The 15,224-nt window shown below is 34.0% G+C and overlaps 2 protein-coding genes across 2 annotated transcripts; one reads left to right on the top strand and one right to left on the bottom strand.

Annotated features, from left to right (window-relative positions):
* Positions 1-197: 197 nt before the first annotated feature.
* On the top strand, positions 198-3,320 carry LOC130823800 (60S ribosomal protein L5-like). Its single transcript, XM_057688578.1, has 9 exons — positions 198-354; positions 1,209-1,278; positions 1,399-1,490; positions 1,741-1,867; positions 1,966-2,045; positions 2,115-2,231; positions 2,477-2,611; positions 2,706-2,875; positions 3,012-3,320. Exons 1-9 carry the CDS (start codon positions 352-354, stop codon positions 3,127-3,129), a joined length of 912 nt encoding a protein of 303 aa, XP_057544561.1. The 5' UTR covers positions 198-351; the 3' UTR covers positions 3,130-3,320.
* A 943-nt stretch (positions 3,321-4,263) lies between these two features.
* On the bottom strand, positions 4,264-15,141 carry LOC130823801 (uncharacterized). Its single transcript, XM_057688579.1, has 5 exons — positions 14,952-15,141; positions 8,302-8,519; positions 6,589-6,834; positions 5,834-5,982; positions 4,264-4,735 (listed from the first exon to the last, which is right to left on the bottom strand). The coding sequence occupies exons 1-5, from the start codon at positions 15,033-15,035 to the stop codon at positions 4,542-4,544; spliced, it is 891 nt and encodes a 296-aa protein (XP_057544562.1). The 5' UTR covers positions 15,036-15,141; the 3' UTR covers positions 4,264-4,541.
* Between the last annotated feature and the right edge of the window lie 83 nt (positions 15,142-15,224).

Below are 15,224 nucleotides of genomic sequence, written 5' to 3'. Positions count from 1 at the left end.
TAAGTGATCACTTATAAACTTAAAATGATCACTTATAATTTTAAAATAATCACTTTTATTGTTTTATAGTTTCATTTATAAATATTAATTTATCAATTAAATAAATGAGTTAATTATATGGACTCGTCACTTGCTAGTTTATTTTAGAATTTAGTGGCTTGTTAGTTCGAAAATAAAAAGTATATGATGAACCCCAAAACAAATCAGGGCCGTCAATCTAATGGTACAATGAAACCCTAGGGTTTTTATTCATTCCTTCACTCTCCCTCTGATAATCACCATTCTACTTCTGCTGCACTTTCGTGCTTCTCTCTCTCCATCTCCTTTCTCTTTCCTCCTCTGCATTCGGCCATGGTGAGCTTTACTTTCTCTATTTCGTTCTCCTACTTATTGATATTCTTTCCGATTGCTGATTTGACCATTCAAATTTTGAACGTTTTCCTTTTGCGTGTTTCTTTTTGATTTTTATTGAAGTGATTTATTTTGTGTTTTGTTCTTTTCTTTTTTATAAAGGGTTAAGATAGATTCATTTCTGGATCTGTTGTTGAACTTGATTGCTTTATTCAGATGGATTTAAGTTTTCATTTTTTGGTACATTCTTGGTTTTGTGATTTTGCGATGTTTATGCGCAACAAGTTCATATTTTGATGAAATATTATCTGAGGAGATTTAGGGTTTTACTATGATTGAGAAAAGGGTTATATATTGCTTCTTTTTCCTTCGGCCTTCAAAAGATTAGATTTTTTGAGGTAAAAGCAGAAGTGGGTGATGCAGCTAATGATGGAAGTATTCTTAGATCAAGAATATATGATGATTTTTTCGACATTGTCAAATATTTATCATGCAAGTGCTTAATTAACTTTTTTTTTATTCATTCATTCCTGGGTTTATGGTGTTAAATAGTTATTGATTAGGGTGAAACCATTTGTTGTTAATGATAAAATTGCCAAAAAATTGCCTCTTACCTTGTCTAGCAGAGTGCTTCTTTAGTGGCACCGGGCGTAATGTAATGTTGGATTGTCATTTGATAGTAATCAATACTACCTATGTTATGAATAGGTTTACAGGTATTATAATCAATCTGTATTGTGTAACATAGAGACATAAAGTTAATGAGGATCATATATGGTGGATTCTTTTCTGGGGAGCTATGATTTCTAAGGTTACTTTGCTGAAAATGTTTTTTTTTTCTTTTTTTTTTGTCGCAGGCCTTTGTTAAGGCACAAAAAACAAGGGCTTATTTCAAACGTTACCAAGTAAAGTTCAAGAGAAGAAGAGGTGATTATTGATTTAGTTGTGGGAGCGAAGAGCTTTTCATTGTGTTTTCTAAAGCTTGCTATTTTGTGTTAACATATGTCCTTTCCTTTCTGAAAGTATTTTTTTTTCTTGAATCAACAGACGGAAAGACTGATTATCGTGCCAGAAATCGACTGATTAATCAGGATAAGAACAAGTACAACACTCCCAAGTACCGCTTTGTTGTGCGATTTGTATCCTTTGCTGCTGTGCAGGCTTTCTCACATTATGTTATGTTGTAAAACTTACACTATAAATAACTGTTCAGTTTGGGTAATTTTTTGTGGTAAAGCACTCTAGTTGTAGTTCAAGATGAATAGTTATACAGCTGCTTTGATTTATGTTCTTAGTCTGAGCACTGATATTTTACAATGTTGTATATATGTTTGATAATTTGTTAGTTAGTCTATAACTTTTGGAGTTCAAGCTTAATTCTTTATACAGACTAACAAGGATGTAATTGCACAAATCATTTCTGCTAGCATTGCTGGTGACCTTGTGCTTTGCTCAGCATATGCACATGAGTTACCTCGCTATGGTCTTGAAGTGGGGCTCACTAACTATGCTGCTGGTATATACATGTTTCTTCACTGGGTCTTTAGCAGTTTTATTATTGCTAACCTTGCTACTTTTTTTTGGTGTTGACGTTTATGTGTATTGTTTTTGCAGCATATTGTACTGGTCTTCTCCTTGCAAGAAGGGTTTTGCAGAAACTTGAGATGGACCAAGAATATGAAGGCAACGTTGAGGTAGCTAAGGGATTTTTTATTCTATTTAAATGCTAGATTATTTTGGTCACTAAAGGTTTTGTTTAACAGGCCTCAGGAGAAGATTACTCTGTTGAACCAGGTGAAACCAGAAGGCCTTTCCGTGCTCTTCTTGATGTTGGTCTTATTAGGACAACTACCGGAAATCGTGTTTTTGGTGCTCTTAAGGTAATGTGTACATTCAATGTTTTTGAGTGCCATCTTGGTCTCTTACGAAATATATTTTTTTTCCTTCAAAATTTATGGAAGTTGCAAATTTCAAACTCTTTACTGTTTGAGGTTACAATATTTCTCTTACCTCAAAAAGGCTAATGTTGGTGTTGCTGCTCATTTGTACAATTTGATTGTGCAATGTAAATGCATGCCCGTGCTGCAGCAAATGTAAAGCTTCAATGATGCACTTTATTTTACAGGGAGCACTGGATGGTGGCTTGGATATTCCTCACAGTGAAAAGAGATTTGCTGGATTCGCAAAGGATGACAAGCAACTTGATGCTGACGTCCACCGTAAGTACATCTTTGGTGGGCACGTTGCTGGCTACATGAGGGTAAGGATGGAGAGAAGTTCTAGACTGTTTTTTTATAAGGTTTGTATGCATCTGAGAATCCAGAGCTAACTCACTGTTGTGTACAATTCCTTAGACTCTCATGGAGGACGAGCCCGAGAAATACCAGACACATTTCAGTGAATATATCAAAAGAGGTATTGACCCTGATAACATGGAGGCACTATACAAGAAGGTTCATGCTGCCATTCGTGCTGATCCAAGTATCAAGAAATCTGAGAAACAGCCACCCAAGACACACAAGAGGTGGGTTCCTGAATAATCAAATTTATTTGATAGCTTCTGTAGTAGGAAGTGGAAAATTAGTTGAAATTCACCGAGTTAAACATGTACCTTGGCTGGAAGGCTTATCTGAGTCTTGTTTGTTGATGTGTGGATACAGGTACAACAAGAAGAAGCTTACATACGAGGAGAGGAAGAACGAGTTGATTTTACGGTTGAATAACCTAAACAATGCTGCAGGCGCGGATGATGATGATGAGGATGAAGATGATGAATGAAAACCTTGTTATCAAGATTAGGAAGTTGGTTTTTTTTTGTTTTCAGCTGTTCGACATAAGAACATCAAGTTTTGTTGTTGACTTTTACTTGAATTATGGGAATTTTTGCAGTTGTGCGGATACTTGTTAGGTACAATGATAAATTTCAGAAATGACACAATGGAACCAAAGTTGATTTGTCTTTGTTTCAATATGATTCTGCTTTTATTTTATTATACTAATGCATTTGATGTTTTGTGCTCTCCCACTTTGAGCTTCTTATGGCGCTTCAAAATTTTGTATTTTGTACTTGTTGGATAATATACTTTCTGTTGGTATTTTTCAATTTGTAGTGTAGATTTTTATATGTATGATAATTAAATTTTGATCAACAAAAGTGTTTTTATTTATAATTTTTTATTACTAAATACTATATTTTAAATGGCGTATTAGAATGAGTTTTGTAAAAAAGAAATTGTTCATCGGAATAAGCATGATTATTAAATTTATTAAGAAATATCTTGTCAAAAATACATTAACTTTTCATTTCAATCATAATTTAATATTGATTATCATAATTCTTCCACTTGAATTTGATGTAGAGGAGCTACAAGGCAGCCCTAGCTTGCTACATTTACTGCCTACATGGCACGCAAAAAACAATATGCAACTGCGTTGAAGGATAGATTTTCATATGGCTATTTTTCTGTGCTCCATAAGTCTGTAATGGGGAGGTGTCCAAAGGTTCTCTTAAATGAAATTACCAATTTCATATTGCTCATGAACAAGTATGCCAAGTTTTAAGCCTAGCTTAGAAGTTGGAGCAAGCTCCGTCCACTCTCATAAAAGTAACACATTTTTGTAATTTATACAATTTTAATTGATCAATTTATTGTATTTTCCACTTTTCTTAAGTGATCAAAAGAGTCCAACTTGAACAAACCCACATAAACCCAAAGTCCCACAGCTTGAAAATCCTTGGATTTTGGCTTGTTTTGTCTGTAATTGAACCCAACAGGCTGATCACTTCCAAGTCTTTGTGGCTTGAGTGAGCCATAAATTCTCACATCTCTGGCTCTCTCCAGCAACCCAGGAAGTGTGATTGATGCCAAAGTAATGGTAGACCAGCTCAGTCTAGAATATACACAATTTTCATCGGTTTCAAAAGCATATAGCATTGATCATCGTAATATAATGCCAAAGAAACACATCCCAACTTTAACAAAAGTTTCCTAAGGACTTCAAAAGATAGGAGAAGTAAAAAATACTAAAACCTCAAGAAAAGTGAAACGACAAGGCTCTACAATATTATTTCAACAGATATAAAGCTAGTCTCCACCACAATCCTAACTATTCATCAATATACAGATAAAGTAGTCTTACTTCCCCGAGTGATAATATTTGGTAAATTGGTTAATCCTTTAAACCCCTTTTTAAGCATGATCAATGTTGTGAAATCCGGGGAGAAGAGAGGTAATGAAGCCAAATACTATCATCTGAATCTCTTTAACTATACCCCACCAATGGTTAACGCCTTCAGCTCCTGCCTCTGGAGCAGCCTCGTTTTCAAGTAGACGTTCTGCACCATCAGCTGGTAGACTCTCACTCTCTGCTCCAGGTTGTGCATCTGTACATTGAAAACAATGTGAGTAGCACACCAAAAGTTCATCGAAATACAATACCAGATCAAAAGTAATTACATATGTACATATATGATTAATCACTACTAAACTTTGTATGCAACATTGATAAATGTCAGGCTATTTTTGGTTAAAATTTTTGGCCTTCAACAGGTTTCTTTTGATCTAATTACCCATAGATTAGACTTATTTAGGTGTTTAGATAAAAGACAGAACTAACAAGGAATGTCACGACAGCCAAAGATGAAGAGCTGGAGTGCTTATCAAAAGAAGATCCATGGTCACTCAAAAATCAATTATAGTCCCTTGATCCAACAATAATCCCAATTGCCACACATTAAGAAACCAGATCTCAGTCTTCTTAACTAACATTATGGTTACCAAAACAGACTACCAAATCAGTCTTTCATCTTCGCAGTAATTCATGCATTCAAATTTCAGTCCTCCACTGTAAAGTTTAAAGTATATTACGTCTATGCAATTTAACTAAATAAATGAGTTATTCCTATGAATCTTGATCTCTTAACTTTCAAAAAAAATACCGTCTAATCCACTACCTTCCATTCTCCATCTCTTTGACACAGCTAATTGCTTATGCTCCATAAAGTACAAATGTGGAATGCCTATGTACAAACACCCTTTTCCAACTCAACACCCACTCTAAAAAGAACCTTAGCTGAAAAATGAATAGATTGCTTATCTTCCACTGTAAATTGAATATTTGTTGTAAAACAGCAGGCTCTGAAATTTATTTTTGGCACTCACTGCTCTATTAAGCAAAAGCATCAATTCTTGAGTTCATTACTCGGCACATGGTCGCCATTTAAGACCATTAATTTTTGACTTCATTACTCCAAATAGGTGGTCACGTAATTATCAAGGCCAACTAATGTAACATAATTCGTCGGCTAATTCACATTTTGAATTTGCGATTCGCTCAAATAGCCCAAAACCAATCATAATTCACTTTTTCTGATTCACGATTAGCGAGCAAATTAGGGAATCATGTGATACTGACTAACAATTAACTTCAGCATCACCCAACATGTATAGCATGTACATGGTTTTCTAAGAGAATAAATTACCAGCGGGTGCTGCGTCACCATTATCATCTGCTTGTCTAACAATTGGTTCAACCCTGGCAGCAGGCCTTGGTGGCCGAGGAGGAGCAGCTGCCCTGTGCATTGCTTGTGAAATCCAACGCACAAGCGGAGTTAGAGATCCAGTCTGGTATCTGCATCACCCCATCATTTATGTTTCATATTTGTAAACTTCTCAGATGCATAAAGAGTTCATCAATAAAAAATACTCACTCTGTTCTTCAAAGTTGTTCATATTTTCTATTTTGAATCGTTCCATTTGTTGTTCCCCTAAGGATTCTTTCTATTTATATCATAAATTTCGGACATAATCAACCTTGTTCATCCTCATCTTTTATTGTTTATGGTCTCCACGTATTTTCTACTAACTTCATTATAACATTTATATATTGTTTATGATCCCCACATATTTTCCACTAACTTCATTTTAACAATTTTATAATATTTATGGTCACCACATGTTTCCCACTAACTTTATTTAAACATTTTTTAATAGTTGTGGTCTCCTAATTTTTTCCACTAGCTTTATTTTAATTTTTTTTAATCCTTATGGTTTTCATTTTTCCTCCATTAAATTTACAATTCATTAAAATAATATATCCACCATCTAAAAGAATCTATTTTTCTTAATTCCTTTGAACATTCTTCATAGAAACAACTGGAATGAAGGGAGTATCAGGGAAGGGTACACAGTGGAGGATAAAGCATAATGTATACTTACAGATATTTTATATACTTACAGATAGATGATAAATGCAAAAAACACAAGCACGGCAAGCCTGTGCCTCGAACCATCTTGATTAAATATGAAGATCAAAGCCGCCAACTTTATTAAGAGCAGCGGGTCAAACTGAAATTCAATCTGAATTCCTCGTACAGCAAATCTTTGAGGTCCATTTTGCTGTGCTTGCTGCTGCTGTGGCTGTTGTGGGCCCACCTGGCTTTGTTCCCCGCTGGCTGCTGCAGCCTCAGAAGATGTTGATCTCCTGTTACCATTAAGAAAAGAAATAGGACATGCTGTATCATCTCTATTGACTTTCACATACCCAATGCCACAAGACATGACCCATTCTCATTGTCATACACAAATTGATGAAGAGTCTAACATTTACACCTTTGTACCACTCAATTTGCTACATCAAGGTTTTCGAAGTGAGAGCTATCAAACTTAAAAATAGAAAATTGAGCGGGGTGGATTAAATACCAAGGTTATGCAACATTTTTTCCGTATACTTGGCAAACCAACTGAGCACATGATTCTCCAGTACAAAAAATTTCAGGAACATGCAGCAGTTAAGACCACAGTACCAAGTCTGATTAGAGGTGTTCATTCGGGTCAGATTTTTCGGATTATGTCAAGATCGGGTCTTGCGTGCACATTGGATTTTACATCATTGTAAATCCATTTTTGAAGTTGTGTTGGTTATACAAGATCAATTACAGGTCGGGTATTTTTGAACATCTCAAGGTATAATAACTTGTTAAATAATAGGTCGGAGTAATTACATACCACACCTAGCTTTGGCATAAGGCGGATATGGGTACAGTGTACATCAAAAAACACAAAATGTAAGATTAATGAGTAATGACTCATTCACTGTTGACCAGTGTATGCTTTTTGGTCTGATATATCTAGGATGCTTGCTGAGGGAGGGCGAATCAGTGGACAAGTAGGATTTTTCCCAACTTGCTCTTGATCATTCTACAGATTATTAGTGATTCACTGTTCAGCTTAATCGCTCTTTAATGATCAACTCCGGTATGCCCGACGTAAACCCAAAGTAAACTCAAATTCAGCCATCTTTATTTGAAGTGCAAGCCCCTTGTTCTCATATGTAGAATTACTAACTATTAAGGAGTATACACACTCGCACTGGACAAACCACTAAATGTCCCAAAACCAATTGTTGTATGATCCAAAGGTTTTCAATGTTGATATTCCAAGAGTCTTGCTATTGGTGATCTGAGCATATTGATGATAACATGAAAATTATTCCTTAGCCCCCCCTGCCCCCCTCTTTCTATTCAGGCCATTGTTTTAGTTACAGACACCCATAAAACTAGTTAATACATTAGAACCATGAAAAGGAGAATAATTAGTCTCACTACTATACAAAGTTGGAAAATTTTAATAGCTCAAGAGACAAATATTTAAACACTTAAACTAGTATTCCCTTTGTCTCAAATTACTTGCTACAAAGGGTTTTATGTTACATTTTTCAAATTTTAGGAATGGGAAAAGAAACTTAGAGTCAAATGGTTTAAATGCACCAAAATAGAGACAATTGAATTAAATGGTGTAACTTCATTGAAGTAGATTGGATAGATTTTATTAGGTTGTATTTTAGAATTTAATTTGGTATGGTCCAAAAAGAAATTTGTAGCAACTATTTGGGATAGAGGGAGTAAATCAAATTCTATGATGCTAGCAGCACCTCCAATTTAATACTCACATTGGTGTACTATACGTAAGAGGAATGAGAGAATTGGTGGGAATCCCAGTGACAGTTCCCATAAATGGAAGCATGGGGACAGCATATATTCCAGGTCCACGGTTAGGATTCTCTGGGTTTTGCGCAGAAGCATGGCCTGGAAGCAGTGCAGGGTACATGATCGGTAACATATTGACACCTCCATGTTGAAAAGCTGGAAAATAAGGAACATTTGGTATCTGATAAAACACATTAAAATCAAAGTGAGTTGAGCAACAACAAAAAAAAAAAATTCTAATTATGGGAGTACACATTTGATTAAGAATTGCTTCACTCAAGGAGAATCTTAAAAAAATGACAAGCATGGTAATAATGAATATCAAGCACAACAACCTCAACAACAATGCCAAACATTTTTCAATTATATGAGGCTGACTCAGTGTCACATAATTCACGGTTTGCTTTGGTTCCACTTCGTTGTATGAATTCGAGTTTGTGATTCTGTAGTTGCCAATTTTGTTGTTCCTAGGTTGAGTTGTTAATTAGTGTATGTAGTTGATTTGATTCGCCAGATAGTGGTATCCAGTAGTAGATAATAAATATTTGATAAAATTACCTACAAAATTCAACCTTGTCATGATTTTCCTACAACAATCTCAACTTTTGATTGACCATAAATAATCCCAAGTATAAGGTTGTTTTTTCACTAACGTGGTATGTTAACTTGTTACCTGTTAACCAATTTTATTTTCTTATAACTTCTTTTAAAACTAATTAAAAAACGAAAAAGAAAAGAAACACCCACGCTCCCCTCCTAATGGCCACCAACACTACCCCAGCTCGACAATCACTAACCTTTCCACCCAACAACCACCTCGCAGAACATAGTGCAACCTCTTCACCACCCTCACGTATTTGTCCAAAACCTATGAGCCACCAACAACGAAAACCCTTGCCATCCCATCTTCAAGAACGCTACCACAACAAGGTAGAAGAGAAGTAAGGTAGGGGAGGGATTCAAATACACCATCATTGCAACCATCATATCCTTTTCTTCTGTCTTCACCACCATTGTGAAGACCCTATTCCAATCTTGAAAACCCCACTTTCAACCTTGAAATTAATGGCGGCTATGGTGTGATGTTGCCAACATGGTTGGGTGGGTTTATGGGGTGCTAGAAAAAGGAAAGGGTAGGCATGGGTGATGAACTTTCAATTGACTTTGTTTGGTGGCTCAGTGATACTTGCGCGTATGTTGAGTTGACCGTTTGAAACGAGGGGGTGAAGGAGGTGTGGGCTTGTGTTGTAGGTGGTGGGCACGGTGGGAGAGGGGTTGGGGCTGGAGGCACGGTAGGGGAAGGGGTTGAGGTATTGTGCACGGTGGGGGAGGGGGTTGAGGTTGGGGCACTAGCGAGAAGGATGATAAAGCTTGATTTTGTTTTTTTAAATCTATTTTTCTTTATGTTTTTGGCTATCAGATGACAAAAAGGTAAATTATGTTCTGAGCAAACTTTTAAAGTTGGGATTATTCATAGTTATTGTTTTGTGTTGCTCAGATCTTTGTTTAACTGTATTCGGAACTTGGGATTTAAATTTTTTTGTGGGATGATGATGAAGATAAAAGTTGAAGAAGAAGACTTGCCTGGGTCGAAGTCCAAGCCTAAGTCCAAGTTTCAATCCAAATGAATAAACACTTGTCTTAACCTATAGTTTGATGGCAAGAAGATCAAAATCTTTTACAATAAGGTTGTGATAAGGTAATACAATTAGTATTTTGCACTATGACTTGATTTTTTCCGATTCAACACTTGAAACTATAGGATATGAGGATATCATCTTGTACAACAACAAAAATATACATATATTAACTTTTTACTAAATTTTTCCGTTATATATATCTTAAAAAATAATTTATATTTTATAAAAGTTGAGTAAATAATTCTAAATGAAAAATGCTAGGTAAGTATTCTATTTAAAGCTCAAATGTATTACAAATAACACTAGCCACAAGTGCGACTAAAGTTAAAAAGTAAATAAAATTTTAAAAATTGGTAAAAAGAGTTAGGAGGGGAGAAAAGAGCCACACGTGACAAGAGAATTAAAAGAAGGATGGGAGAACAGAAAAAACGAGAAGATAGAAGAAAAAATTAACAAGAAAAAATTATATCTTTCTCCCGTTTTAATGTTATCCTCTTTAGTGTTTAAACCAAGAAAAAAAACAAATTTGTGCTTCAAAAATGGTATGGTGAGGCTTTTGTTGTGTTCAGGTATCATAGCCAACAATGCTTCATTTGTAGCCATTTTAGATGGAAGACTTTCAAGGCGAATCATACTAGCATAAATCCAAATTATGTTTTGAAATAGCTTACTTAATTTCTGAATAGGCGTCCTCTCCTATAACTTTATGGTGTGACTTCTTAACTTAATTCCGTAAATGTTTGAAGAGTCTAGTGCATCCACTTTGTTTTTTAAGATATGCATTATAATATTTATCTAGTAAGTTAAATAGGTTATCTAACCAACTCAATCTTGTCTACCCTAAATATTCTGTCACCACAACTTTGTTTTGGATCATTTTCTTTAACACCTATTTCACTTCTACTTTGTTTATAAGTCTTATAATTTCCCACAAAAGATGTCTCTAGTTACAAGCATTTTATTTTATTTAATCCTTAACTCACTAACTTTAAAAAGATCCTTTCTAACTGTTTTATCTCAATTTTTGCATGATATAAAATATTGGGAAATTCCATGTGCTAACCCTGAACTTTCGACTTACATTTTTTTAATCCATGTGGTGACCTTGACCTTTCAACATTTCCATGTGGCAGACAAAAGAGAAGTTTTTTTGTTAACTTTACGCTATTTTACCAAACGTAATGACATTTTTTTCGAAAAACAAACGTTGTGATCACCCACATATTTCAAAATCAAGTAGAAATAAGTACTTAATATTACCAAAAACTTAACATTTTGTCTACCACATGGAAAACTTGGAAGCTCAAGGTCCCCACGTGGATTTAAAAAGCATTTATGGAAAAGCCAAAAACTCAGGGTCTCCATATAAATTTCCCTAAATATTTCTTCCTTTCTCAGAGTCAAACTTGCATAGCCCTACGTATACTTTTTAGCTTTGCCTCACTTACCACTTCTTTGTCATGGTTTTGGTTTCCTAATATTTTGCAACTTTTTCCTCATCCCTACATTTTCCAAGCTAAATAACATTCTTTTGCTGATTGTAATGTTCACCACCTATTCCACCATGTTGTAACCTTTTCACTATCATATTGCCTTTTTTTCTTTAAGAAAGTCTTTAGCCGGCATGAATAATGCAATTCTTCATCTTCATCGAAGTTAAATATGTATACTCCTCAATTGCCCACTCAAATGACTTTATTAAAACTAACAATTTTGGATACCACTATTTAATTCTTCTTTATCATTGAATTTTATTCTTCTACGGGCTCGATTACATATGAAAATGAAGCATATACATTCATCTTGTATAATCTTATAGTTTAGACAACTTTCTTATTCAATTCTCCTGATTAAGAAGTAATCAATTTGGATAGCATTCAATCCACCTCTATAAGTCACCATATGGTTTCACACTTTATATCTCATATGTTAAGAAATAAAAATCATATTCTTATACATCTCTAAAAATAACACCCCATCCTCATTTCTCGTTTGATATCTAACACCTTTATCGATACTCTTAAAACTACTTTATGTCTACCCATCACAAGCTTTGAGATCACTGATGTGATATTTACAGTTTGCATCACACCATGATACTTAACAATACTAACACGAATGTATAGGTATGGAGTAAACCAATATGTCTCTTTCATACACAAATTTCACCCTCATAATTCAATCATTTATTCTAAATACCTTTACTATATCATTTGGTGGCTATTCATACATCATATTACTAACTCAATTTCTCTTTTTATCTTTCCTTAAACATCACTATATACAATTTTTTTTCTCTTTTAATAATCATGATCTCTCCACCAGTTTTGTCCCCGACATGCTAAGAACATTAATCTTATATTTTTTATGACATTTAAAACTCTTAAGTATTTTCCTAAAAGGGTTTTAATATTTCAAGCTGGTAGTTCTGGGGGTAGGCATAAAGAACAACTATTTAAATCCCAATATAGAGAGCACAAAATGAGAAAATAGGCTATGCTTTTGTTTATATCAAAAAAATTGCACTTCATCAACAAAAGAAAATTTGTTAAGTTGTAAAAATAACAATGTTGAATGTTTATATCACTTGTGCTTATGATTTGGTAATCTTTTAAATAATTTTCTTACTTTATACATATTAATTTAAACAACAAATTATTGTTGTAAAATTATTTATTATGTTTTTCCTTTGTATTTAGTAAAAGTATGATATAATTTCAAAGGGGCATTAAACTAATATTTCATCTGAAAAGCATTGATTTCAAAACATATTAATTTTAACTTGGATTGAAATCTTCATTTAACATCCCATTCATAAAAACTACTCCCTCCATTCCTTTTTGTTTGTTCACTATAAGTTTTTTCATTTTAGGAGAGGGAAATTTAAATTTGATTTTTGAAGTATATATTGAAGACAAAATATATTCATGTGAGATTCTGTTAGATTCGTCTTGATACACAGAATTTAAAAATACAATTTTTATAATTTTTTACTATGCGTACTAAGAGATATCAAGACTCCAAATTTGCTTTGAAATGCGTGTAAAAAGTAAAGTGGACAAACAAAAAGGAACAAAGGGAGTAATAATCTTTGCACAACATGTAATCCTCAAAAATTAATCCCACCAAGGTGGTATTGAAACAAGATTAGATTGCCACTTCAGGGTGACACAATCTCGTCCATGGAATAATAAAGAAGTTAAATAAAGATCTCCTATCAAGGAAGTCTCTTCAACATTCTAATTGTCTTAACAAAAGAACCATTTTCCCTAATATTTGTGGATGTCAAGTTAATGGGCGACTTTAATTCATCAATACATGCTTTGCCAATGTCCTCGCGAATCACGAATCGAAAAAAGTGAATTACGATCAGTTTTGGGCTAATTTTGAGTCATTTTCAACGAATTGTGGATTCTAAAAGCGAATTAGCTAGCGAATCATGTTACAATATGGACAAGAAGGATCCAAATGTGTATTTGGGATTGGCCATGGAAGAATTTTCATGGTACACACTAAAGAACAATTATTAAATGATGTACACCTTGAGGAGCAACTAGCAAGGCATGAATCACATTATGAAAAGTGTAGGAAGGTTGTTAGAGCATTTGGGGACCAAAAGCATGTGTAGAGGTGAAGAAATGAACTCAGAGGCTGTTGCACACCTGCACCGTCGGCTCGAACGAGCAGGCCCCACTGCGAGCTTCTGGTAATTTTTAATGCTTCTTTGTGCAGTTTGTGCATTACCATAAACTTCCTTGTATGTACCTACATACACTAGGATATTTTAGTATGCCAAAATTCTAAGTAAAAGCTACCGTGCTTGTCTCTTTATATTTCCCTATGATGTATTAGCCTGTCTTACACACAAAATAATTCTTTATTGTAATTCCTATAAGTTTTGATCTTTTGTCCTTAAACACATAATTAATACAACTCTAACTAAATGTAGATATAGCTTAAGTTTGATGAACCACATAATCCTTGTGTCATTATTGTTATTGCTTTGTTATTGTTTTAATTATATCCCATTTACATATTGTTTTGTTCATTGATTGTACCATAGTTACCAGAATCCAAAAACTTCCCGTCGAATTCCGTTTCAAAACTTTTGTTTTTGAAACTCTAGATTAACATTCTCGAAACTACATTCCTCAAATGTTTTTTTGTTTCAAGCCCAGACCCAATTCCATAAGCCTATCTTTTCTTTTATTTTTTATGTTTACTCATTTTCATGTCATACCTTTATTTATTTATTTTATTTATTATAGCAAAATATAAGTGTAACTACGTAAACGAAATTCTAAAATTAACGTTTTTTTGTTTATATTTTCGTTTCTCGTATCAGATCGAATTTCGTTTCACGTAACCTTGTATGTTATCATTAACTATCCTTCTTCTCTCTCAACTTTCTTACTTATATTTGACGCTTCTGCATCGATGTTACACCAATTCTTTCAGTGAATCTGTGAATGAACAGGGTTTCTTACCTACAAGGCTACAAGGTCCACGTAAAACAACATTTTTTCTGTGTTCTCTTCCTTGAAAAGAAAATTAGTCTATAGTGAAAAACAACTCATTTGGCAACCCCAATTATTTATTCAAGCAATATAACAACAATGAAAACCCAAAACGTACGCTGATTCAACAATAAGTAAGATTAATTCCATGAAATGTATAGTTTAATAGCTTTCACAATATCTCAAAATCTGTCAGAAAGTTGAAAATTATCACAGTATACATTAACAATTTAAAATAAGAAACCTCAATCGAAAATTTTCTCCAATTTCTGATCATTCATTAAAGTACGATCCAAGGCTTCAAAGGTAAAACCATGAGCAACAAAAAATCCAATTTTCATACATCGACAAGATCGTATACTTGATTCATCAAATTTAGTAAAACCCTAGAAACATAAAACGAAGAAAGAAATCAAAAAATATTATTAAGCAAAAAAAATTGAGAGAAATGAGTACCTGAGAACGTTTGAGATCATCTTCAGATGGTTTTGGTGGTGCAGAACTGGAAATTGAAGATTGAGTATCGAGATTTTCTGCCATTGTTGAATTCCTTCGACGATCACTATAACTCTAGTACTCTATGAACTCCTGAATATCCCTGATGGTAAAGCGAAGAAATTAAAAAAAGGGAGGCGTTTATAATTTTCATACTGTTAAAACTTAGAAAGTTAAAGGAGGGAGTAGAATTTAGAAGATACAGATCCAAGTTCATCCACAATTACATTGAAT

Source organism: Amaranthus tricolor, chromosome 9, assembly GCF_026212465.1.
Source record: "Amaranthus tricolor cultivar Red isolate AtriRed21 chromosome 9, ASM2621246v1, whole genome shotgun sequence".
Taxonomy (NCBI): domain Eukaryota; kingdom Viridiplantae; phylum Streptophyta; class Magnoliopsida; order Caryophyllales; family Amaranthaceae; genus Amaranthus; species Amaranthus tricolor.
Note: the sequence above shows the minus strand (reverse complement) of the source record. Positions and strands in the feature narration are given on the sequence as shown.